Source organism: Dermacentor albipictus, chromosome 6 (genome assembly GCF_038994185.2).
Source record: "Dermacentor albipictus isolate Rhodes 1998 colony chromosome 6, USDA_Dalb.pri_finalv2, whole genome shotgun sequence".
NCBI classification, from domain to species: domain Eukaryota; kingdom Metazoa; phylum Arthropoda; class Arachnida; order Ixodida; family Ixodidae; genus Dermacentor; species Dermacentor albipictus.
In genome coordinates, this window is record NC_091826.1 from 41,948,204 (window position 1) to 41,974,975 (window position 26,772).

General features: G+C 46.9%; 3 protein-coding genes across 4 annotated transcripts in view; 1 reads left to right on the plus strand and 2 right to left on the minus strand.

Moving 5' to 3' along the window:
- The window catches only part of LOC135920722 (adhesion G protein-coupled receptor E1-like), a 506,714-nt gene that overhangs the window by 251,087 nt on the left and 228,855 nt on the right, over window positions 1-26,772 (plus strand). The window lies entirely within an intron of this gene.
- Window positions 6,168-14,028, minus strand: LOC135920731 (uncharacterized). 2 transcript variants are annotated; one of them, XR_010570296.1, is made up of 4 exons: window positions 13,894-14,028; window positions 12,776-13,101; window positions 10,153-10,930; window positions 6,168-6,346 (listed from the first exon to the last, which is right to left on the minus strand). XR_010570296.1 is itself a non-coding variant. In XM_065454963.1 (3 exons), the coding sequence occupies exons 1-3, from the start codon at window positions 13,894-13,896 to the stop codon at window positions 10,279-10,281; spliced, it is 981 nt and encodes a 326-aa protein (XP_065311035.1). In that variant the 5' UTR covers window positions 13,897-14,028; the 3' UTR covers window positions 10,107-10,278. The 2 variants fall into 2 exon arrangements, 1 of the variants encoding a protein (XP_065311035.1); XM_065454963.1 differs by lacking the exon at window positions 6,168-6,346 and having other exon boundaries at window positions 10,107-10,930.
- On the minus strand, window positions 20,076-24,556 carry LOC135920742 (uncharacterized). Its single transcript, XM_065454981.1, has 3 exons — window positions 24,451-24,556; window positions 23,291-23,613; window positions 20,076-20,881 (listed from the first exon to the last, which is right to left on the minus strand). The coding sequence occupies exons 1-3, from the start codon at window positions 24,451-24,453 to the stop codon at window positions 20,221-20,223; spliced, it is 987 nt and encodes a 328-aa protein (XP_065311053.1). The 5' UTR covers window positions 24,454-24,556; the 3' UTR covers window positions 20,076-20,220.

Sequence of the window (26,772 nt, forward strand, 5' to 3'; positions counted from 1 at the left end):
AGTGCACAACACGAACGGTTACGCGAGCTCTCTTGCTCAGCCAAACAACACAAAGCTTCTGCAATGGGGACACAGTGTGAGCGAATTCCTGCTAAACTACGAATTTCTGCTAAACCACAGCTTCGTCCTACAGTGAGAATGCTACAGTAAGGTCACGTTTGCGAAACGAATTTTCCGAAATACAAAGCGGATCTCCTCGGCTGATTAGGCTCAAACGCGCCCACACAATGCGTTGGCTGCCCCGTCCGGCTCCACGCCAGCGGAAACCTCGGCCGCCACTCACTGTGGTTGCTAAATGGCTATGGTGTTGGGCTGCTAAACACGAGGTCGCGAGATCGAATCAAATCCATGGTGGCTGCATTTAGATGGGGGTGAAATGCCTAAACACGCGTGTGCTTAGATTTAGGCGCACGGTAAAAAACTCCAGGTGGTCTCAATTATTAGGTAGTCCCCACTACGGCATGCCTCGTGATCAGTTGTTTTGGTACGTAGAACCCCATAACCTTTGTTAAAAAAAGCTCCGGTCATGTCACTCCAATCACATCAGTTCTTTATACAGCACCGTTTACTCTGTAGAAGGCGTGACGTCACGCTAAAGAGACCACGCGAGCGCGAAGACCACCTCCAGAAATTTCCGCCCGCGTATTGCCTGCGCAATATGGCGGCGCTTGTGAAAAAAAGGCCTATAAGTATGCAAGATTTTTGAGGAAACTGGACACAGGAATAGTTTAGTTTGCTTACTGAACATGGTCGCATATAAACATCTAGCGGGGAAAGGAGGAGGAGGAGAATTCGCAGAGGTTTGAAGCAAAACATCTTATACACATGAGGGGAAGTAAAAAGTAAAGGAGCTTTAGAGAAAAGTAACATTTATTTTAATCGTTGAATACTGAAGCATACATTATTTTTCTACATAGCGTCCCTGCACTTCAACGTACTTTGCCAACGTTTCACATGTTTTTTTTTTTATTCCGTCTGAAAAAAAAAAAGTTTTTTGGCTGCGCCTGTAACCGATTTCGCACCACATCAATAACTCCTGCATCGTTTGCAAATCTTCTTTCTCTGAGCGCTTCCTTCAATGGTCCAAACATATGAAAATCGCTTGGGCCAGGTCCGAACTGTATGGCGGCTGTCCGAGCAATTCGAATTCCAACTCTTCTATTGTTTTGGCCATCTGTTAGGCAGAATGTGGCCGAGCGTTATCTTTCTGCAGGATGACACCTCTTCGCAGTTTTCCATGACGTTTGGATATGAGTTGCGACACATCACAATAGTTCTCACTATTCACAGTTTCGCCTATTGAGGTGAAATGAAGGGCTAACACACCTTCCATGTTCCAGAATAGTGCTAGCATAATTTTGCCAGCTGGTGGTTGACGTTTAAATTAACTTCTGGTGATGATGAGACCTTTCAAACCATGATCGTAGCCTTAACTTCCGGTTCGTGATCATGTACCCAAGTTTCATCTGCAGTAACGATTTGCTGTAAAAATCCATCTTCCTCGCCATGATAACGGGCCAAATGTTTATGAGAGATGTCCGAACTTTTTGCGTCATGTCGCGCTGACAATTCATTGGGGACCCACTTTGCACACACTTCCCGAAAACTTAGCCTGTCGTGTAAGAAGGAATGCACTGAACCACGACTGATATATAAACTATCGGCGATTTCTTCCACTGTGATTCGTTTCTTTTCCATCAACATACCCTCAATGGCTTTCAAATTGTCCTCAGTCATTGACATCGATGAACTGCGCCATGTTTCCTCGCTACATAAAGAAGCACTTCCCTGTTTGAAACGCTCTATCCATTCGTAGACCTTCACGATAAACAAGTCTTATCACACTGCACTCGCATTCGACGAATAGTTCCCGCAGGCTAAACACCTTCCGCAAACAGAAAGCGAATTGCCGTCCTAATTTCCTCCTCGGTGCAGATCGACAATGGAGCTGCCATGTTTGACAGTCTCCTACTCTCTAACGACAAACGTGGTAATAAGAGTGACACGTTCCATAGAAGTGTTGCAGACGACACTAATTCAGCGCTGGGTACTACCAGAGCTACCAAACCCTAGTGCGAGAAATTTCAAAAGTCCCTTTACCTTTTCCCTTCCCCTCGCACATAACGCCACTTAGCTTTAGTGGGAAGCGTTCAGTTGGAATCTGATGGCGGTAGCCATGATCGAAAGCCTTACTACTGCACTGGGAACACCCGCTCTTCCTTCCGCACGTTCAATGAAACGCTTGCACCGCTGCAATATGGCTTCCTTGCCGTTTTCGTCCAGCTGCTATTCGAAGTTTTCCGACACATTGAGCCGCACTTGTTGAACTGCTGGGCAGGTCGCTCTTTAGCGCTGGTGAGGGGTTTGCGACAAAGCATACATAGTGATTGTTAGTGACGAAGCATACGTAGTGAATCATTGCTAGGGTCCCCGAGCTGCTGAGCGCTGAAACATGCCATGTTGTGCTCCCCCATTAAGAGAAGTTGTTACATACGGTTGGTAAATAAACTGTAACGGTGAAGGATGAAAATGTGGTAGCGCGAATGAAGCCCTTAGGAGAGACATTTTCACGTAGGGTTATTTCACTTTAGCTACAACAATAGCACTACTTTTCTCTCTGATTTTTTCCAAACTAGTTCTCTGAGCTGCGGATAATTTTCTGCCCTGAAAATCACTGAGACAGCATTCCAGAAGAAGCAGCGGACCTTTTTTTTAAAAAAAATGAACTCCGCCCTGCAAGCCGACGCAATTTTCATCGGTCTTGCGAAGCTTTTCGATCGTGTCTGATATTGCAAGTCAGTTAAAAGCTGAAATCATTACATATTCATCCAAAGTAATTACGTTGATTGAAGCGTGTCTTTCTAAGAGAACGCAGCATGTTTCAAAATACCACGTTGATTCTAGCTATCTTAAGGCCTTATCAGGCGCCCCACAGCGATCGGTTTTCTAAACTTTATTGTTCCGCATTTTTGTCAATTATATTTTCAGGGGTTACACTGAGGTTATTAGCCGATGACTGCGTCAACTACACCACTATGCGCAGTGTCAAGGACCAGGAAAGGCATAATCCTATATTGCGAAAAATTGCTGACTGGCGTTTGGCTTGGGACATGACTATAAAGGTGAAGAAAACGAAGTTCTTCAAAGTAACCAGTAAAAGAATGTCCTTCTTGTTTAGTGGCCAATATTCGGATATTAATACAGCACAACTGCCGTAACTCAAATATTCGGGTGTCACTACTACACAGAATCTAAAATGGACCGAACACAATGAGGCTAGACGCACCCAGGCTTTCAAACAATTAGCATTTCTGCAATGGAAATTAAGAATGGCACCATTACAGCTAAAAATAAGAGCTGAAAAAAAGTTTTGTAGGGCCTATTCTTGAGTGCCCAAAGTTAGTGTAATATGCGACCCTCGCCAATCCAACTTATTGAAAAACTCGAAGAAGTACAAAATAAATCAATAAATTTTATATACAGTCAGTACTCCGGTCACGACGGTGTAACTGTTTTAAATGCCAAGACATGCATGCCGCTTTTGTCGCTTCGGTGGGATATCGATGCAACTAAGCCTTCTTTCTTTTTTTTTGTTTACTTCATATAGGAAGTTTAGAATCTGGTTAGGTCAAATGACCCCACCGGCATTCTAGCATAAAGAACCGCGATAAGTGCATTAGACCATTTATAGTACGTTGTAACACTCTTTAATAATTCTTTCTTTCCCAAAGCAATAGAATTGTGGATTAGGCTGTGAAATCCGGTTGCGAATTCACAGAATGGTGTTGTATTTGTCCGCGAACTTGAAATATTTCTCGAATTACTGCTTGATCGATAATCTAGGATTCATAGCGTGCTTGACCTAATCCCTACTGTATAAGCTGTTCGCCTTTTCAGCACAACTAATTTTCCCCCGATTCTTTAAAAGCTCTACTTTGTTTTTCATTGCGATAACAATTGTATGGACACTCCAGGCGGATTTTCGCTGTCGATTTCGGCGTCGCCGTGAGGTTTCGTATGACGGCGAACGCGGTTCAATCTCGCCTGCGCGAGCGAGGAACGCGGCCCAAGTTTAGGGGGCTTTACGAGGCCCGGATGCGTGCCCACTCCTGAGGCGCGCGAGGCAAGGGGATGAGGCGAGGCAGAAGGGACGTTCTTCTCCAGCGGCTCCTGCGGTGTCTCGATGACCTGTCTCGATGACCGGTGTCTCGATGACCGGTATCTCGATTGCACGCAACCGCGGTGCCTTCTACGGCGTGGGCCACGCCAATCGCGGACGCCGTAGTGGAAGCCTTTGGCAGACGCCGTAGGGCTGCTTTGCCGGCGCTCGTGTGTCTTCAAAGCGAACTGCGACGTGGCCAAAGTGCGCACCCGCGTGGGCCTCGTCATCAAAGCGGTCTGCTATGTCCGCAGAGTGTGCGTAGTGCCGGCAGCTTCGGATGCGCTTCGCTTTCGTCGTTTCGTTCGCGCTGAAGCGACAGATGCACGGAGGTCAATTGCCTCGCGGCTGCTGCGGCGATTACCAACTCCAGCGTTTTCACAGACAGTTTCCGCTGTCGTCGAGCGAGATGTGTTCATGTTTACCTGTGCGCGCGTGACACCGTGCTGGTTAATGTAGATAAAACATGTTGACGGACTAGTTGGCTCGAATCCATGATAGAACGTCTAAGCGCGAGTGAACAATGACGTAGTAAGAAGCAGACGCACAAAGACAGCGCTGTCTCCGAGTGTACGTTTCTTTCTGCGGCCTGTTTGAGTCACGGTTACGCATTCGGTCATTGTTAATTTAGTTAGTAAGCGAATGTTTCCAAGTTTATACGTCCGATAAGGCTTCTATTCTTTCTTCGTACAGTTATCTACTAATTTGTTATCGCAATCGGTGCTTCGCCTTTTCAGTGGAACTGCGATTTTTTTTTTCTTTTTGCACTGTACTGACACGTGTATTTGTACCAGCTTCCTGTATCTCCTGTGCATGCACCTTTCACAAAATACCGCGCCAGCGCACAAATAAACGCGAGCGAGCAGAGAACGATTACAAGAGCGCCGGACATCAACTGAATTTTATTCGACGGAAGCAGGGCTTCAGTGTACACAGGCAAGCGCTGAGACTGCCCCTGAGTATACTCAAAGCTATTTCTCGAACCAGTCCAGATGTGAAAGACAAGTGCGTGAGTGATGTGAAACTTTGCCTTCATTTGGGTTCGCCGCCGTTGAGAATTGTGGCCTGGTCAGAGAAACACCTTCGGGACTTCGGGTGTACCATAAGCGCCTCCGTGTGTACGTAAAGCGCTGTTTCCGTCGAATAAAACTGAGCTGAAGTCCGGTGCTCTTGTGGTCCTTCTCTGCACCGTCCGTGTTTATTGGCGCGGTGGAACGATGTTTCGTAATGCTATTCACGAGAAACTACAGCACAATTGCCTACGATTAAGTATATATGCACCCATTTTTCTGTTTGAACGTCAAAAGACATATGGTATAAATAAATACAAAGATGACGTATTACCGAGGTCTGTTTGAAACCTAATTATTTGAACCTAATGAAACCTAACATTCTTTTCTCGGAGTATTGGATTTTTTTTTCAGAGTATGCATTCGCTTCTAAAACGCTTCTCGCTTTCTTGCCATTCGGAGTAGACTAAATTCATTTCCCAACTAAAGCTGTTATAAAGCTGTTATAAAGCTGCTTTATGCAAGGGGAATTGCATAAAAACCCGACGGCTATTTGTGACAGCACAATTGTCCGGGAGACAGGTGAATGCCTCATAAAGGACGAGAAGAACAAAACCAAAAAAAAAAGGGTTGTCTTCCTTTTATTTCGCGAGAGATAAAAGAGGAAACAAGCGTGGGCTAACGCCGCAATAAAACCTCGCATGACCATGCCGCATGTTTGGACCATAGGCTATACAGAACAAACAGATCTGTAACCCAGCATCTACCACTGCTTCAGACGCTCGCGCAGTCCTCTGTCGGTCGGGCGACCACTCGGCACTGTGGTATGCTGTTTTTACTAAACACGACCATATTTAATTCCTAGGCGCAAACCTCGTCCAACAAACGAGGTAATCGCGCAATGCACCTACAGATAATTTGAATGATTGTCGATATAAACAGCACGGCATATTCCGAAGTAGAATGGAACGTAAGCTGTTAGTGTTGGTAATGGCCTTTATTGCCGATATACCACTACTTTTTATTCTTGAAGGGGTAGTTGTTTTTCTCGTTGACGGTGGCTTCTGAACCCCTGTCGGTCGTATCCATCTCGTTCGAGGTATATGCGTCTGAGCGATGCTTGTGCGCCATTTGCTTCCCCTTTTGAACGAAGATACGCAAGACGCCGTGTCACCCCCTGAAAAATTCAACGCGAGAGAATTTTCGAAGGAAGGCGATGTCTTCGAGCACCCAGCGAGTTTTGAAATTGCAAAACACGAAAAAGGAAATGAAGTACTAAGGAAACCACAAATGTGGTGCCTACAGGAGATTTCTCTCATACGAAGAAACAAGTCTTTGTGTCGCGGAGAAATAAAAATTTGCGAGTGTCATGTGTGCTATAGAATGCAGGGCATTGGCTGATAGATAAATTACGGCGGGTGTTTGAAACAGCCGGATGCGTCTAAGTGGAATGTTGGAGGAGGTCGCTTAGCGCGTGCTGTATCATTCTCCTATTCGAATACAGCTCGAAGATAGAACTGCTTCTCGAAATGATTTCGTTACCGATTAATATGTTACGAAAGAGAAAAAGTTACTTCTTTTGTTCGAGTACCCCGCTCACTACTGGATGTACCCGATTATTCAAACATTTGCTACCATAGTGCAGGGTAGAAAACCGGAGGTTTGAATTCTGGTTCACCTCTCTGCCTTTCTCTCATTTGCATCTCTCTCTCTCTCTCTCTCCAACACATCTCTCTTTTTCTTTCCAACATTTACTATACTTTTATAACTGCGACTGGTAAGTGCAGAGTTCGTAACATTTGTCAATAAACGACGTAGTTAGTGCTACAAGTGGGTGTTATATAAATATACCGAACGCAATTAACGCAACCGTATACTGGGTCGCTAGCCCAAAACGCATATATCGAACCCATTCTGGCTTATTCCAGTGTGGGTTCGATAAATGCGCTATAGGTTAGAAGCTTTGTATCTGGAGGGATTAGCAGCTTTTGGAATTGGTCGCTGGAGTCCAATAGTAACATAGACTACCTCGTCTGTCTGAAGTGCTACTAACTGTACACTTAGCGACTGCAGGTATGACAAACAGTGAATGCTGCAATAACTAGGTAGTAACCACAACGAGCTACTTGTATTTCTTTTTTCTTTTTAAGAGTGCATGGTTGAGGTGTTCTTGTCGTCGTCTACGACTGCACAACAACCTAGAAAAACGCTGACATCACAAATATGATTCAAACACTTTCATAGAGTGCAGCATTGTGCATCCTAAATTATTTTCGTGATGCCAATTTTGCGTAATGGCATACGAGGAAAATTGAGAAAAAAAACTGAATACTAAGTGCACTAAAATACACAAATGTCCACTCCATCAGATAAGTATAAGGTCTCTAACCTGGTTACAAGCAATAGTTTCGCAGCTAGGAATGACTGAACAACAAATGGTCTAAAAAGAGTGGCAAACGAAGGGCCCGATTGTTGTTAATCGCAGCCATATGTAGCCAAACAGATAACGAAACCAAGGAAATCACGAGGCAAGTTAATTGAAGTGAAGCAATAATAAGTTAAAAATGAAACTGGACGACAAAAGGGCAACTTCCCGCCAGCAGCAGACAAAACCCACGACCTTGGCACTCGTAACTTTCACGGCGAGGGTCAGGAATCCGGCGGCTTTGATGCCTTCAGGCAGAACACGAGGAAGCATACGAGCATGATCGAGCGCAACATGTTTATATTGAGCGGGGTGGTTCTTAATGGAATTGTCCAGCTGGGTCGTGTTTTCACAACTTGCAAATGGTCCCTAAGCAGCAACTACGCTTTCACAAACACCAATGGAAGCTCCGCTTCAACGGATTCCAGCACTGCGTGGGATCGGCAGATTTTTTTTTTCATCCACTTTTATTTCCCCTTAATCTATCGCTTGTACACTGAAATAATTACTACATCTAGCTTCCCTTTCGCTTCATCATTTGTAGGCTTCATATGGTTTGTAATATGTAATGGTCTACGATTCATCCGACTTGTGCACATGAAAAAAAATTACTGTACGTTCGTCATGGCACGGACATGTAATTGGGCGAGCCATATTAGCTGTGCGCTCAGTTACAAAACCATGAAATCCATTTTTTTGACCTCACTGAATCTTTCCAATAGCACATTTGCAGAAGCCCGTGTGAGCAACAAACAGAGCAGATATATGAAACCCGATCGACGACAACAGCAAGTCGGTCCCCATGAAAGTTTGCTAAAATAAAAAAAAATGTAGCAGCCACTCTTATGCGGCTGTTTTGCGATACAAATTGTGGACATAAGAGTTGCGTAAACCGACGGTCGAGTTGGTTAACACAAGTGAAATTGGCATAAACGTTGCTTAACAATATGGTTTGTCTTCTCTATATAGAGCATGATTCGCTATGATGACGATGTTTACAATAATCGGCCGAGTTCGACTGCATTATGCAATCCGCAACGCCACCAGATACGTGATTTTCCTAGCACTTGACCCAAGCGGAAACCTAAATCTCAAACTAACAATTGTATAAAGTTGCACGGCGAGGTTTAATTTTAATATGCACACAACGATATGCCGTGGAGGCTCAGTGACTGCACTGTTTAGCTGCTAAAAGCGGGACCACGGGGCCTCATTTGTGGCAAAGGCGACGGCATTCTTATGAAAGCCTAAAGTGAGAGCACCCGTGTTCTAGGCTTTGGGCCCAGGGGTAAAAATACCACGGGGTTGAAATTAAGATCTCGGCATTACGACGTCGCTCATAGCCTTGCGTGTTGCTTTGAGACTCTAGAACTTCATAACTAAATTGGGTATACAGCAGCGCAAGATCAAACGTAAGGTGACCGATTCGACATATAAGCAGGCGATAACGAAGTCCTGAAGGATGCGTAGCAGCGATGCACAACTATCAATACTTGAATCATATTATAATTATCAATACTGCAATAACACCATGCGTAGTACCGTCGATAGGACACAATCACAAGAGCTATCGAACGCACTATCGATAGCGCCGTCAATAGTGCACTATTGGTAAGGAAAAATGAAGCAACGTGACATGGCAGCATAAACGTGACGGCGTTTCTGTGTTGCCCAAATGCGTCAGCTGATTGTTACTTACGGTGAGTTCTCGTGAAACTTATGCAATGACCGCTAGCCAAGAATTGCAACTGTACAGATAGCGCTATCAGTAGCGAACTACCGTAATACTATTTATAGCACTATTCACAGTACGAACAACGATAAATTTATTGTTACGCTTTCGGTAGTTGCCTTATCGCAATACTACGGATAATGTTATCGATACTAGTACCCTCAGTTTTTCTTATTAAACAATTATTCATTTAAAGATTTTTGTTGCTATTCTTAGTCAGTTTACTTCGCTCTCTTTCATTACCTAACATTTATACATAACTTCTCAGAACCCTCAGAATTCAATTACAGCATAAACTTTAGCTTCTACGTGATGTAGAATTCCGGCAAAGATTGAGTGGCAAAATTCAATGAGGTACGATGGTTACTACTATTTATGTTCGCTGACATGTTCAGTGCAATTGAATATCACAGCCGAGAAATTACGTATCCAATACCCACGAAACACACATACCTTTTCAGATTTGCTCGCACTAACCTAGCAACAAACCCAGTGGTGGCATCACATACCGCAGTGCTTTCAAAACACGTATCTGACTTGTGTGTGAAATCTCCATTGAGTAATTTTTCAGAACCGTAACTTGCACAAGGCTCTACTACATGATCTCTTCCTTCGTTCTTGAATATTCGCTGCGGTGTACTTAGCGTATATGTCCCTTTACGTTATGGTAGCGTGCGTTCTGCCAGAACCGTAATTCTATTGCAAACACTAACGTCGTTTCTGATAAGACGAGCACAATAACTCAGCCCTACCGAGAAAAAAAATACATGTAAACATAAGCATAATCGTTCACTTACTGAAGAATAAAAGCGAGGTTTATTCTTACCGGCAGAGACAACAGTCCCTGTTGACAAGCAAATCTGTTGTATCCATGGCCAAAAACTTTCGCGAGCAAGTGCATGGAAAGATGGACTGCGGGGCTACGGTAACCACAATTCTACGGCAGGTTGTTTCAGTTTCTCAAGAGCTCCATAAGTTCTTTTTTCTTTGCTATAGCCTTTCGGTCCAATCTTTTCAGGCTTCTGCCGCTCCTTGCGCGAGACGTGTCTTCTTTACCTTCACCCAGAGCAGACGACGAAAAGTCGTCTGCGCCTCTCGCCACCGCAGAACGTCCCTTCTCGCCAGCCGACGCACGAGGGCGTCGACGTCCCCCATCCAGTTCGGAAGCGCCATCTGGTGGAGGCCACGTAAGAGCCTGCGCACGCACTCGCACGAAACCTCCGCCTTCTAGCCATATGACCGCGGCAGAAGCTGGCGAACTCGGCACAATGTCTTCGATTGGGGACGTCGAGGATCCGCCGCTTTCGATGCTTCCTGTGGGAGGGGAACCGACAACTGGTATGGCTGGCTCAGCTTCGTGCACGTTCTTCCTGCCATCAGTCCGAGGGCCTTGGCCCTGGTCGTGGGCGCTGTGGCGTTCATTTATGGCGGGATCAAATGTTTTTTTCCCATCGGCAATGGAGTAACTGCCGTAGTCCTCCAAGTGTCGACCACCTTCTTCATCCTGGACATCGGCGTCACGCAGCGTGAACACCAGGGCGATGGAAGTGGCCACCATCAGCGCCACGACTACGACCGACACCTGGACGAACCACATGGCGTACCTGCGAGACGTAAGCAAGCGCCCAACACTCGCCATTGTGACTGAGTATCTATGACTTATCCGCTTAGCACATGAAACTGGGTACGAGGCACCGTTTGGGTACTTTTACTTCTAGAGGGCAGTGAGAAAGAACGTTCGTTTAAATATGGGCATGCACACCTGAAAGAACGCGAGCTGGCCAAAAGAATCGAAACCTTGCACTTACCCGCCTCTGATGGCTTGCGTTTTTTCTAGGGACGCTGAGATCAATTGATTGATCAACACCTTACGCCAACACCAGCAAGGCTTCGAGGGTAAATAAGAACAGTTTACCTTGAGTTGTCTGAATATATGACGCATACAATCCCTTCTGGCAAGAACTCAGCACGGAGATGGCACTTTGCGCTAACACAGCAAGAGCGTCATTCACCAGGCATTTTCTAGCCCTCATCTTATTTCAGCAATAGCGAAATGCAAATAGAATCGTATAGTTAGGCTGTGGGTCATGCTACATAAACACAAGTGGTACAAGTTAATCAAATTACCCCTCCCCCCACTACGGCATACTTCATATATGAGATCGTGCATTGACTCGTAACATTCGAGAAATCAGCTAACGGTGCTACATGGTGACGTCAGTGGCATGGCAACGCTTCCTTTGCTGGGCTACTCCCCGAAGTGCAGACACTTCTTCTCCTACCATCTTTAAAATCATGCAGAGATACCAAGCGCTATGGTAGTTGCTATAAGCGAAGCTGTGGTGAGCCATCAAGTCTAAACGGCGTAGCAGCTCGACAAGAGACTCGCAACAGTTCATTTACGAACGCACCAGGCGACCATCTTACCAGGCGGCCAGGAAGAGCGACAGAGTGCCATCACTTCCCACAGCATGTGATCCTTCACACACCGGAAACTTGTTCTACGATGGCGCGTATTCTCCGCACATCGGTAAGCCTTATTCTGTTTCTGCGTCTAGATACGTCGAAACGAGTCTTCTGAATCCGAAGGGACACGATTTTCCCGCTCCCAACGTGTATTCGAAGTGACTCCTAGGTAACAGCTTCCTCTCAAGGAAAACAGCTGGGCAGATGGTGGTTCGGGATACGAAAGGAATTGCATCTTTGCGCAATGTGCGTCATCAGAACAGCGTTGGACCACCTAAAGCGGATGTGGTTGTTGTTGAGCTTATTTAAGTCTCGGGGGCTCCTATACCAACTGCATGCTTCTTTTTTGTTTTTTTGATTAGGGAATCAGATTTCTTTGAAATCTGCAAGTTCTCCTAAAACGAAGCTTCTCTGAATGAACCAAGAAACACCCTTGAACGTACAGCGTAAAAGCACCAAGTATTGCTCTAATGAAGCACATCCGAAATGCGTGGAAGAAAAGCCATGGTACGATATTACGTGAAATGATGTCACAATAAAATGACAAGGAACACAGAAACCAAGCTGCGTGGCTTGCTCGTTGAGCGCATTGAACTGCCTAGCTCGGCCGCTTACGATGGGCTGCTGGGCGTTGTGCTAGTATGTGCGGTGCTATGCTTCACTTTTCCCTGCTTTCGATTTCCGTGTGACTCGACAGTGTCGCACCGCAGTTTATTGCTGGGAGTTGTGCCTCTGCAATCCTGGTATCTCTGCAATCCTGGTATCTAAAAGTGAACAGCTTTCTTTTTTTTTCTGGTTACCATGCTCGTTATCATCGACATGGTCTCAAGAACGGAGCAAGTGTGGAGCGCTGCTCTCCTCCTAATATGTCCCCCAGTCCTCCTCCCAATGCGTTTCGAGCTATCGATATAAAGCTATCGACATCTATTAATATCTATCAAAGTCGAGCTAACAATGAATGAACGAAATCCACACGTTCTCACCACTGCTGTCGCCTTCCTTTTGGTGCCGGGCTGTGTATGTTCAGGACGCAGTGCCGAAGGCCCTCCGGCACCTCCGCTACAGACGACGGGGACAGAGAACGCCGACCGCGTTGCCGTTGGGGCTGTTCCAGTTTCGGTTCCTTCACTTTGTGCTTCTTTGGTGCTCCGGGAAACATTGGCTCGGTCGAGCAGCTCGTCTCCTGTATGTCTTGCTCGATCCAGCTAGAGACACAGGCCGAGCTGCCGGTGAGCGCAATCATATCGGGCTCCGCTTCGCCGTCCAGGCGGTTCAAGTCCGCGGCCAATTGCTTGGTCTTCTTCTTGAGCTGCGGTGTACAAAATCTTGAAAATGGAACAGTGTATAGAAGGTATCTGAAGCCAATCGGGAAGTGGCGGTAATACTGTTTGGTCGAAGAGACTTTCAGACCATTCAGTGGGATGAATTGCGGTGTGAGCGTTAAGCTCGATATAAAGGTAGTACTCAAGCCAAACGTTGCAACGGTTGCAAATGTAGGTTCTACGCAAAAATGTAGCGACCAATTTGTGCACTAAAGATGCCTGCTGCTACTAAACCACCAGGTATCGTTGCAGAAACGTAAGTTTTCGGCCCTTAACGTTAACCTGTCACGTGATAAAGACCGCATATGCGCACAGTCCATTCCTCTCGCATTTTACTCATAATTTCACTTGTCTTGACTGAGTCCTCGGTTGTCTAGAAATCAAATCCAGAATAACTGTGCGGACCGAGCCTAGAGCGACTACCTGATTCGATATTTAGAGTATTTAGAGTCGATAATTAGAAACGAGAACAAGCCGTGTGTTCAACCTCGCCGATAGCGCTGCTTACCGATAGAGCGCTGCTAATCCTACTGCAATGTTTCTATTAATTATCGGGTAAACCAGAGGCGGATAAAGGAGGATCCCTCATGGTTGTCTTGTTTCTTTGGGTGACGCGACCAGTAGCTTTCTCTGCTCTGGCGACAGTTACTCGGGCTGGACGCTATGCCAGCCACCGCGCGGACCTCTTCGTTCCTATTTCTCGATCAAGGACCTGTCCGATTACGTGCCACGTATTTGCCACCAGATATCGCGCAAGCTTCACTGCGAGTGCATCTTACCATGTTGCAGCTTGCTCTAAGCGTGGCTTCGCCGAAGGACCGCTGGTTGCACCGGCACGATTTTTATCCACCTCTTCTTTTGCCTTTTAAAGTCTCTGGTGCTTGCGCCACCTCGTGCGAGGTTGACTACGGGCGTGCCTCGTAGAACCGAGAAAGACGACGACTGCTGCAATTGGCAGAGACGGTGGGTATGTGCCATGTTTAAAAGCACTTCATTTTCAACGAATTGAAAGCTGCGTCGGTGTGGCGACCTTCTGATTTTTGATTGGTAAGATGTGCTGGCCCCACCTGCATGGTCCTCTTAATTAGACGTTCATTGGCACAAAAGACAATACAAACGTTTTAATCACAATGACGGCTCGATGCTACCAGGATGATAACATATGGGAAGTGCTGAATATTACATACACGGCTCGTTTAAAGAAATGACCGAATCCGCATGGCTACACTAATATCTAACCACGTAGAGCCACAGAAGCTCTCTCTGTTAAGGAGTTCCAAGCCTTAAAATAAATCTTTTGAACTTAGGATGACGTTGCCTCTAGTGTATATCTAAATAAACCAGAGGCATGGCAATTGTATCAATTCTTGCTCAGCTTTCGTTTAATAATTCCTGATATTTCGCACTTCATCAGACAGTTCAACAAGATCTTCAGGACAAGGGCATTACGTTTTCCTATTCATCGCGGAACATGAATACTCTCTACTTGACTTTACACTCTTATTTGCGTGATCTCGAGTCTTGTCTTGATGGACTTCCTTTGTTATCACTAGTAGATGTTCACTGCTTATTGTCAAATCCGGCTTTGCTTCCACTTCATTATCAGCATTTGGCGATTCCGCAACTCACATCAGTAATATGCTTGGGGATAACTTACAACGATAATTTAATCTCATAGAAGAACGTCAAAGAAAACGTTCGAAAAAAAATGCTCAGTGCCCTTTATTCCTGTGAAGAAGGATGACTAGCGAAGCTATGCATGCGGGCACCTTTCAATGGCGAACTGTTCCTCCGCCGCCGGTCGGCCCGGCATTGCTCTGTCTTCGGGATCGGCTGACGCATGAGGAGTGGCTAAAGCCTGCTTCCCTTCCGCAACGGGTCGGCCCTGCATTGCAATATATTCATTTTTTTTTCTTCAGGCGGACATGGTAGTGGGGAAAGTAGCCCTTAACATATCGCTATAAAAGAAAAAATGAGCGCGACGGATACGCTGTTACGTTGCTTGAGCAATAAACGCAAAGGTATGAGCTGGCACCGACCTAGAATATTATTTAACCACCTTGGGGGGGAAGGAATTGGGTGGGGGGTTGGTGTTGGATTGCTAAGCCCGATGGCGTACGTGCGTGTACACACACATACACACACAAACTCACCGTGCGCGTCGTCACTGGTAACCGTGGTCACTGGTTATCGAAACCAACCACCGGACTAACTTGCGTCGCTGAGTATGCGGCAATGTATGCATACGTGTCGCTCTTCAACCAACCCCTTTCACGCCGATATGCGTCACTGCCGATGCGTCACAAGGGAAACACCGCTGCTCGATGAGACTCCGTGACGCCGACTTGGAGCACTGTGCACGTCCGACACGGTCTGTGGCGGTCTTCAATGATTCTCTTTGATAGCGACTTGGGTGACTTGGTATGTGCCAGAAGGCGAGTGCCACTCTACAATGAACATCTTTGACGGCAACTGACACAACTAGGTATGTGCAAATGACGGAAAGAAAGGTATGTGCCAATGACAGTGACGGAAAGAAAGATCCCTTAAATTTCTCCGTTGCAGAGCGGAATCGAACACACGTCACAGTGATTCAGGTTCAGCCACCCGACGCCGTAACAGATTGCGCCACATATGCACTTGATATGTGCTACTTTTTCAATGAATGCCTTCATACACCAGCGCTTCATCGACCTGCACCGTGAATGCACTGCGCATGTGGCACTCTTCAATGAACCCGTCGCCAACTTGGGTCACGATGTGCGTGAACCCGAAAGCGCATTAGGTATCCTAAGAGCGCTAAGACATTAAAATGTGCTCTTCATCAAAATGAAGAAAGGTATGTTCACATACCCTTCTTTTTAGTTGTCCAAGAGGCTAGGTGGGCCACCAGCAAGGGTTGCTTAGTGGCTGTGGTGTTGGGCTGTCATCCAAGAGGTCGCGGGATCGAATCCCGGCCATGGTGACCGCATTTCGATCGGGCCGAAATGCGAATACACCCGTGTAGTTATATTTAGTAGTACGTTAAAGAACCCCTCGTGGTAAAAATTATTGCTTAGTCCCACACTGCGGCATGCTTCACAATGAAATCGTGGTTTTGGCAAGTAAAATCCAGTTATTCAGTTTAGGCTAGGTGACCCGATCGCGGAGAAATACAGTCTCTGGCGCAAAGTGGATGATACTCAACTCTGTTGACGCTAAATATCCCCGTACCATTAATTGGACTTACTCTGCGACTAATTCTCGATTTACGCTTGTTGAGACCTACATTCTGATACATATTGCGACTCGCTACGACACGTTCGAGCCGCGAAGACCGTTAATTTTTCTGGAAGTGGTTAACAGATACCCAGATCCCTGATACGACAAATCCTCGTGAAGTCAGCAAGAAGACCTAGTCCTAAAATGTAATTGGACATAAGCTCTGCGAATGCGCTGTTGTTGCCCTTCCGAAGTACGACTGTTTGATTGCTGAGGTTTAACGTACCAAGACAACAGTTGGGGCTATGTGAGAAGTCATAATTGTAGCGTTCCAGATTAGTGCATCCACCTGGCAATGAGGCTGTGCTGCTAGTCGCTGCTTCGAATTCTGCTTGCGGTTCCGTTATTCAGGTGAGGGCAGGTTATAAAAATGTTCCGGTGCCATTCGTTGCGTGCGCGTTAAACCAAGCCAGACGATTGAAATAAAACCACAGCTCCCCGCTACAAAGTTTCTAATAGACCATGAGCTGGCATAAGACGCTGAAGTCTAAAATCCCATTGGTTACACCACAGCGTCACGTCAAATGTACGGTGTGGTACTCAAGTGGAAAGAAGGTAACCTGGACTTAGAAGATATTAAGGAAGTTATGAAGCAAAGAGAGGTGGCTGTCTGAAACATGGCATAATACAGAAAATTAGGCAAAATTTGAACTCGAAAAAATTCTGTGCAACCGATTATTGAATTCTGCAATCGAATGAAGTACATTCGCTATCGGCGGATGCTTTACAATGTTTGCCGTTCAGGTGTATTTGAAATTCAGTAACTCACAAAAAAAAGAAACGCTGATACTTTAGACTGCAAGCTCGCCCAAGTCCTAACATCTTTTGTTTTCTGCGTTTAGTAAAAGAACATGTGCTAGTAGAAAATTAGGTACCCCATCAAATGCTGCTGTCAGAACACACCTTGATCGTGTAGGTATGATGACGCTGCGTATCGCGCATGCTGTTTCTTTTTTTTTTACGGAGCAAAGCTTACGGACCATAGGTTTCGAGGAAAAGCTGAATATCTCCAGCAGTCTAACAACCCAACCTAGTAATCGTTTTTACAGTCTCCACAAGTGCATGCCACCAACGTTGTGACGTACGTATGCTTGTACTGGCTGCTGCTATGGGCTGCTCGAAAATTGAACATTTTCTGAAATAGCATGGCCAGTAATTTTTTTAGTTGACGGTACGTTTGGCATAGTTGTTTGCTTATCCCTTTATGAGATCGACGCGTCCCTTCTGGGAAAACTTCAGTACAAACTGCAAACGCCAACAATGTTTCTTCTGACACGATATGAGCAACCGAGTGTTATTAGAGGAGCCCTGGCGCAATAATTTTATGTCTTCTTGTTTTGGTTGGGATAAGTAGCTAGCGAGCCAGTTATCATGGCAGAAATACTAGTTTGTTTTATCACACAACGCGTTATTATCTAGAGCTTTATACATAGGGACTAGCCAAAGTTTCGATTTCAGAGAGCAACGAGAGGAGATAAAATGTTCGTAAACACAGCTAGTCGCGCGATCGCGCACTAACTGTGACGTGAACGCTGGCGTGCGATATTTGTTGTTGCTAGATTTTCTACACCTACGTATACACGTGTGCCGCGTAATGTCCTCGCCTACCTCGTCGTCATCTTTATTTCGTCGTCCAGCAGCGACAATTATGTACAGATGAGAGCCATCGCACTACTAGATGTGGCCGGTCACTTTTAGGTGCGTAGGAATCTTCAAACGCACCTACCTTCCCGCTTGGCAACCCTGATGTAGCGACTGATTCGCTTTTAGCAGCAGCCGATGGGAGGCGACAGAGGTTCACGCTAGCACCGACTGGACACCAGCTGGCCTCCGCGTTGATGAAGGCAAATGACACTTTTTACTTAAAACAGGCACGTAAGGGTGCCGTGTATTATATGAACCACAGAGACAGTAAACTGAGATCTTTCTGTATATTTTCAATAAGGCAAAGCAGGAGCAAGCATAACTTTTTTATGCGAAGCATATTACTGGAGCTCAACCCAGCTCCTCAGGCGCGGTAGTGTCGCCTTCAATAACACGTGACACCGTGACGTTACGACAGAGGAGAAACGCGGCTCCAACTCGCGCCGTCGCTCGCGGCGTCGCCCCCCGCATCGGACGCTGTGAGCGTCGAGCAACGCAGCGTTCGGCGCGACAACAAATTGTGCGCCTGAGCAAGCGCCGCACGCCTGAGCCGACGCCGACGACACCGGCTTTTCTGCGGCACGAGCTCCTTAACGCTGTCGCGTTAAAATAAAGGCTACTATGCTTCGCATCCTGGGCTTAACCTTAGCTAGGCCACAGCCATTTTTTATATCTACTCTCGAAACTCGGCTGCTCATCAGCAGTGCCTACGCTTGAAGTCCGGTGGCTCACCCGAACTCGGTCCACTTCTGCCGCGGAGGGCCACCGAGGGGAAACCCTTCGGCGCCACTACGCATTCTATCTAGACTATCCCGAATCGAGACAACAGTTCTCTGCTGACTGTGGCTAGGAGTGTTTATCAGGAATGCATTTGATTGCCGCATCGGAATGACTGACACTGCTGCCTGTAATAGTTGCGGCAGCGTGGAAACAATCGAACATATCCTATGTCATTGTCCCTGCGGACATCTCCCAGAGACAGCCGCTCGTGACGGTGTTGGCGAACCTCGATGACCGGCCACTTTCTGAGCTGACAATCTTGGATGCCGGCAGACGCGACCTTCACACTAGAAGGCGGTGAAGGCGCTACTGAAGTTTTCCTGATGAAGCGACCGCCTTCAATGACTCCGACACTCCTGCGCTGCTGCTGCTGCTGCTGCTGCTGCTGCTGTGTGTGTGTGCTGTGTGTGTGTGTGTGTGTGTGTGTGTGTGTGTGTGTGTGTATGTGTGTGTGTGTGTGTGTGTGTGCGTGTGTGTGCGTGCGTGTGTGTGCGTGTGTGTGTGCGTGTGTGTGTGCGTGCGTGCGTGCGTGCGTGCGTGCGTGCGTGTGTGTGTGTGTGTGTGTGTGTGTGTGTGTGTGTTTGTGTGTGTGTGTGTGTGAGTGATTTTCCTTGTAATTGTTTTTTCTTTTTTTGAGATCTTTTTGTCTCCCCTTAAACCTTCTCCAATGCAAGGTAGCAAACTCGATGTGTACCGGTTGGCCTCCTTGCTTTTCCCATCTATTTTATCTCTCTATGAATGACGATACCCAGCTCTGAATGCGTCGGGCAGAACTCAACGATGCCGTATGCACTCGACATTGTACCTTACTCCGATTTCGTGCGTAGCCAGTCAACGCATATAAGCGTGGGAAATCTCAACGGGCGAGACAGAAACTGGAGGAATGAAACGTAGGGAATCCCGCTATGACTAACAACCGAGGAAGAAAGGGAGTGCGGCAATGTAGGGCTAAGTTGTGTGATGGGCAAGAGCACACATAAGGAGCCGTGTAACCAACACAAACGTTTGACGTAGCCCTGCTGTTATGCTCTGGGAAGTTTAAAAATCCACGTTGTTGACACCAATGCCGTTAGGTGCTGCGCTTGGCGGTTCTCGAGTGCGCACCTATTCTAAACGTTATCTTAAGTTTGTTTCGAGCGACATTCGCTCTTCATATTCTGTAGATGATGTGTGTGTATCGAAAGCAATCGATCTCGCAAGTTATCTGGAATCGAAATGTTGTTACTACCCTTTTAAAAACAAAGAAAAATGTGGAGGCGAAAGCACCAGCGTTAACCGCGTGGAGTATAAGTACTCTTATTAAAAAACATAAGTTTACAGAGAAAAGATGTTGTACCCGTAGCGAAAACATTTCGCGAGGAAGTGCGTAGGACAATTGACAGCGAGGACCCTTTTTGGCTGCAGCCTAGCGTCACGTTGTCTCAGTTGTTCAAAAGTCCCATGAGACCTTGTTTTCTCAAGACAGCCTTTCGGTTCAGTCGCTTCACGTTTCTGCCGTTCTTCGCGAAGGTCCCCTTGTTTGCGTTTTTACCGAGAACAGTCGACGAAGAGTTGCCTCTGCTCTTCGCCACTTCAGATGCTCTGTGTTCGTCGGGTGACACAGAATGGCGTCGGCGTTCTCCGTCCAGTTCAGAACGTCGACCCTGTGGTTCTGGAGGAAATCCCTCCGGCCGTACTTGCCCTAACGTTTCATCCTCTAGCCATACAACTCCGGCACCAACTGGCGAACTGGGAGCAGTGTGCCTGCTTTCGGACTGTGAGGGTCCACGCTTTCCAGCGCTTCCGGTGGATGGAGAAGAACCGGAAGCCGGCTTGGCTCGTCCCTCTTCGTTGGCGTCGTCCGCTTTGCGAGTGGCCCGACGGCCTTGGTCCTCGATGTCGGCGTTGTGGAGCCGGATCACGCCGGGCACGAAGATGAGTTTGTCGCCGCCAACTGCCTCGCTTCCGCTGTCGTCGTCCCAGGGTCGACTGCTAATCTGATTCTGCACCTCGGCGTCATGCAGCGCGTACACCAGGGCGATGGTAGCGGCAACCGCCAGCGCCACAACCACGACCGACAACTGGACGAACAACATGGAGGACCTGCGACGTAAGCGAGCAGAGGGAAGAACCCTCGCGATGGCTAGGTGTCTGTCCCGCTCCCCCGCTCAGCACACATGGCCGCGAGTTCAATGCGCGACAATGGCGCCTTATTCAGGCGGGTGCATGAGCGCTGGTGCAAGTATATTTAGATGTACACATTAAATTACTATATAAATACATATGTTGAAGCTCAGGGAACCTTACCGAACATGCTATACTGTACGCCAAGCAATTTTCTTTCGTTTCGAAGTGGTTCCAAAAGAGCTCCCGAGACAACGCTTCCTATTAAGGGACACAGTGCCATGTGCAGTATATCGTAGACGTTTGAAACGTGGTGGGGCCTTTGCGACATCTGCCCTCCCTTGTCGTTCCAGTACAGCGGGGTAACTCATCTATATTGTTTCTTTTCTGCAAGATCATGCCGTTGTGCCTAGGCATTGCCGAGTAGGGAGGGAGGCGTTTCTAACTAGCGTTACGGAAGTCAAGCGGTAACGAAAACCTGCCCAATGTTTCTTCTTTTTTAAGGCATTCTTGAAAGACTCTAGTCACCGCCAGACTTAATATGAGCCAGCATGATACATACGTCGCAGCACAATTTCAACATACGTGAGTTGTGCGGCCGAAACATCAAAACGCATTTTCACTAAGGCACAATAAACTTACATTCTCCGCAACCAAGAACAGCACCACAACTAGAAAACACCACGCAACCAGAAGCCTGCGACAATGTCTGCATGAGGAACAAAACTGTGCTGAAGGTGCGTTCAGGTTAGTTAGGTATGACGGAGAGTGTATATTGTCATTGAGGCCGCAGAATTAGGAGCTAACGACGAAACTAAATATATATAGCCACTATCACATTCTTGAAACACCCTTATCGGCCATTCAGTTCTAAAATACGTGAAGTCAACCGAATGTGGATAAAGCGCTCTTCTCTATAAGAATGGTCCTCTTTACCCTCTCAACCAGCGTCTACAGTCTCAGTGCCGCTGGACGGGGCACCATTACATTGATCTATAATTTATAAAGGTTTAAGTACACTCTAGCAGCGCTCAATGGCAATGATGCCACTGAGGGACAGCGCAGCCTCACACAATTCACTGGCGGAATATATGACGAAGCTAACCACTCCCCTACCTATGCCTGCAAATTACAATTTTCACGCTGCCTGTGAGGCCAGTATGAGACGGCAACCTACAGGCGCGGCAAAATGCCAGTCAGCGGTAGATCACTGCAGACGCTCTCGCGTGGTGTTCAAACTTATCGAAATTCTGCAAACCGCTGGAATACGTTCCCACTGGAACATCCACAAGCAGCCTCGAAAATTAGCGCCAGGTTCACCCCTGCAGCACCAGTGTCGCGTCTTTTAAACAACTCACGAATGATATACGCTCTCTCTTTAAACAACGAACGGGTTTTAGGGGCTGTCTGCAAAAAAAGTGTTACTACTGGAGCCAATTGGAAGGACTCGGAACTTGTGCGTCAGACGAAGGCAACGATCTGGGGTTTCGATGCTGGCGGCCCGATGTTAGATGGCTGCCATCCTTGTAAGCTATAGCTGCTGCCGGTAGATGTCGCTTGCGGTAGTTTCGCCTACTCTAGGTGACTATCTCTCACTGCCTCCTTACCAAGACGCCGCCAATAAATCATCATCATTATCCAGGTGCTCCTATGGTCCCGGAAATTGTTGTCCGTGCCTGTACTCTATGCGTGAATATCTAAAGCCTTTCAAAAGTGCGTGGCGCCGTCAGAGGTCACACAATCATACATTTGTCATAGGACTTCCTGCAAACATTACTCAATACAATCCTTGCGCCACGATTGTTTAGCTACCACGTGAATGGCACGTATATCGTTAATGATATTCTTGTGCTTGCGGCTTCTTTTGTTCTCGAAACCTTATTTGCTCTTGTCTTATCTGTAACTTATCTCTTATCTGTTATGTAACTCTTATCTCTGTAAACGCGTGAAGGCAATAGATTTCTGCGCGTGAGCATGAACACTGCATTTTGTAGCACTTATAACGTACTATTTCATCAAAAACAATGTACAATGGCGTAAAAGCCATCGGCAGTTAGGAGAACGACACTTAGAGATATCCGCGTATCACCTGTCGATCTCGTGCTCGCTGAAGAACCATGCGTTCACCCCTCGCATAGACACAAGCAGTATGCATCTCGTACTCCAACGAGCTGAACTAAATCGCCGCCTCTACACTGAGGAAAACACTACACTTCTCGAGAATCACCGCACAGTGTGAATGAAGAGGATTGATAACAGTTTTCTAGGGGAGGTGCTTGTACGGAGTTTAACATGTGAGCACTTGCATAAGGGCTCCGTACTTGTCTTGAAGTCAACGTGGTGCTTTGATCTAAGAAAGGTTCTAGAATACGGGAGGAAGATTCTCACCACTGCTGCCGGTTCGCCTTTGGCGAGGCTCCGCGCACGCTCGTGACCGAATGCTGACAGTCATCCAGGCCCGACGCTACCAGCAACACTGACGAGGCGCGCCGACTTCGTCGCTGTCGCTGCTGGTCGAGCTCCGCTTCCTGTCGGCCGCGTCTCTTCGCTCCGGCCACGACTGCGACGGTCGAAGAGGTCGTCTCCTCCGTGCCTTGCTCGCTCCAGGTTGAGCCGCAGGTGGAATTGTCGGTTAGGGGCACCATCTCGGACTCTGCTTTGCGGCCGTGACGCATGATGTCCGCGGCCAAGCAGCTTGCCTTCTTCTTGAGCTGCGGGACAAAAAAAAAAAGAGTGGAGAACGTTGCTTCTAGGTCGCCAATGTAGTGGGCTTTGTCTTATGAAGCTGACACTACTACGTATAATACGTAGCTGCAAATTCTAGAATAAAACGGAGCGACTATGTTGCGGTAAATTATACTGCTCATCCCTGCTTTCTGCCAGCACGTCAGCTGTCATCAAAGTGAACCTCTGCCCTAGCGTGAGCCCATGGTTCACACTTGGCAGACAATGGTACACCTACCTTAGGGTTCCCCTTATGAAGCCTGAACGCTTTAACGGCGTTTATTAAATTTCGTGCGGGACATTGACCTTAGAAAGATAAGACTCGCTCGAGGAAGGCTTCTCAGAGGTGCGTTTTGTAAATGCCGTCTGTAATGTCAGAATTTCATTGGTTGCTGCTTTCCTATATCTCAGGATGCTATATTCTGTCCGACCAATTTCGCGTATTGTAGCTTAGGCTTAGACTCCTGTTAGCCAATCGGTAACAAAATCGTATGTGTATTCCAGGAGAGAGGAGGAGGAGCCAACTCGCCTATACTTAAGTGAAGTTTCTGTTCAATCGGAGTTTACCCGGATGGATGTTAATCGCAGACTCTGGAGGAAGCTTTCTCTGGTTTCATTTTTCTGGCTGGCTAGTGCAACATATAGATGTCACTGCAACGTACGACAATGGCTTAGAATGTATATGCAGACAGATAAACTCCCAGTCAAACCTATTACCTAATAGCTTCTATCAGGATAACTGAATACAGCAGCGCTTCCTTAGACCTCCGTGTCACGTGATCGTCAACCGATATCATTCGATCTCGATAAAAAGCACGTCTTACCATTGTGCGGGTTTATTCTCGGGGAGCCTTGACAGTTGGACGCTTGGCTGCACGAGAGCCGTACCAATCCGCCGCTTCTTTTCCTTCGTCTTTGCTGCTGTTTCACCAGCACCATCTCGCGGAAGACCCACTGTTGATGCGAATTATAAAACTGATGGTGGCGGTGATTCTTTCGATGAGAAAAGCGTGTGTGTTTTTTACAAGATACTTATTTCATTTCACCTCACTTTCCATGGAAAAAATTCTAAATTTTTTCACCGCCCAATTCATGGTTGATCCGCCGAAGTGTGTTGCGCATATTCACTAGGGAACCGGAGAGAGAGACATTATTATTTGTTAATGAGATGGGCCGACTTCCTCGTAGGGCGCAGCCCTTAGTTCAGGGCCCGGAGACGAACGAAATGTGTTCTTGTTCGCGTTTTAAATTACCCAACCGATGCTTGGCTAGTCACCAGTAATTGCTGCGAGCCATAGTTTCTTTAAGGGGGGGGGGAGGGACCATCACAGAGCTAAATATAGTATTTTAGGGAGATCGTCTTAAGAGAAATAAACTTGCCAACTTCGCCCGATGACGAAGCATTGAAAGTGATAGCAAGGTTGTAGCATTCCCCTGGGAGTGTCACAGATGGCTCGTTCGATGAAGTTTGCGACATGCGTTTCAGGTGTCACCACTCAATGGTGCACGACATGACACCGAAGAAAAGCGTCGGCGTTGGTCAGAGTCGCAAATAAAACATTGTATAACTTTAAAGTGACGTTTACGAGATTCTGGTATCCCCCGTTTTTTTTATTGTGATAAAGACTTGCCCTTAAGCCCTACTTCTTGGTGTGTATATGTTTATTGTGTACGTGCTCTGAAGCCAGTGTTGTGTATACAATGAAGGACTCTTTTTTGAATCACTTATCATGTATTCAGTGGTCATAGTTGGCTGTGACACTGTAGCGGAGGGCGGCTTGCAGTAGGAGGCGCGAGCTCTCCGATGGTAAGCCAGGGCATGTCGATAATAGTTGGTAGACATCTGCCTCAATCACTGTGACCAAGCAGTATTCAAACGTCTCTGTTCTGCAGATAAGTTAAAAAGGCGTGTGCGCAGCGTTCATGGAAGAACTAGAAAGCCCATTCGCTTACTTGGTTCCAGCCGAGCAGACCGAGCAGAGCGTGACTAGTCGTCAACTTGGACTTCGCCGTTTCTGCAACCAGACACGCAGCGCGTTTCTGGTCACCTTGTAACCTTCCAGAGGTTGACCTTGCGTGTTCGTCGATATCTTGACATCACGACAACGCCGACGGCGAAGGCGAAGATGCACCTTGAGCATCCATCTAATCACTAGCGCAATAAAACTGGGACTGTACAGGAAACCCAGTATCCCGCTGTCACGTGGTGCGCCATAATGAAACCTGTGGTAGAAAACACGAACTGTTACATGGGCTTTCTTGTTCAACTAAGCTACACAAACGTTCTGTGATGAGCACGCAATGTAAGCAGTTTATTTATTGCCACGGCCGAACTAAACTCCATCGCGCTCCCTGAGCGCGCTGGAGCGCGCGCGAAGAGTCCAGTTTCGTTGTACCAGTGCGTACTAGGAAATCAAATACCATTGCCCGCATTATTCGTATATCCGCTTAATGCGGATTCCAACCCACATGTATTGGATGTGCAGTAATATTTTATGAGCATACAACGAATTGGCTGGCATCTGGTTGAAACTAAAAGTAAACAAGATGTGAAAGCACCAACAAAGGGAAGTTTCGTTTTACGCGGTGCTTGCTGCAGGTAAATTTTAAAAAAAACACACATGTGTGCTTCTCAAATAGTAGCATACTACGGTATATCCCTGCATGTCTACAGACCATTCCACTGGACGAAGTGAACAGGAACGGCGGCGAGCATTTCCCCCTGACCGGCTTGGGTGCGAGCTGGCGCGTCACTGCTTGAAAGTGCTGCCGTCATGTGATGCGGAATGATTTGGACATGTTTCACCTCGGTGTACGTGAAATTCAAGTTATTTAAGTTCATAAAAGGTCCTCAAAGAACCACTGGTCAGCCTTTGGATGCAGCGTTAACTACCGCTAGAGGAAATTTCTCTTGGCTACGTAAGCATGCGACGCAAATCATCAGCGGTCCTGTGTGTATGTGTTGAGACCGTTTTTTGGGCGTATCGGTTTTTTACTTGACGAAGAGAAGGGGCATCTGTTATTTCCCAGCTTGAACTGAAAAAATCTTGCGGTCTGGTCGCTTGGCGTGAGAACTAAAAGACAGGAGTTGCTCTTGTACGGACAACCTATTGCAGCCCCAAAATATCTTAACGCCAATCGTCATA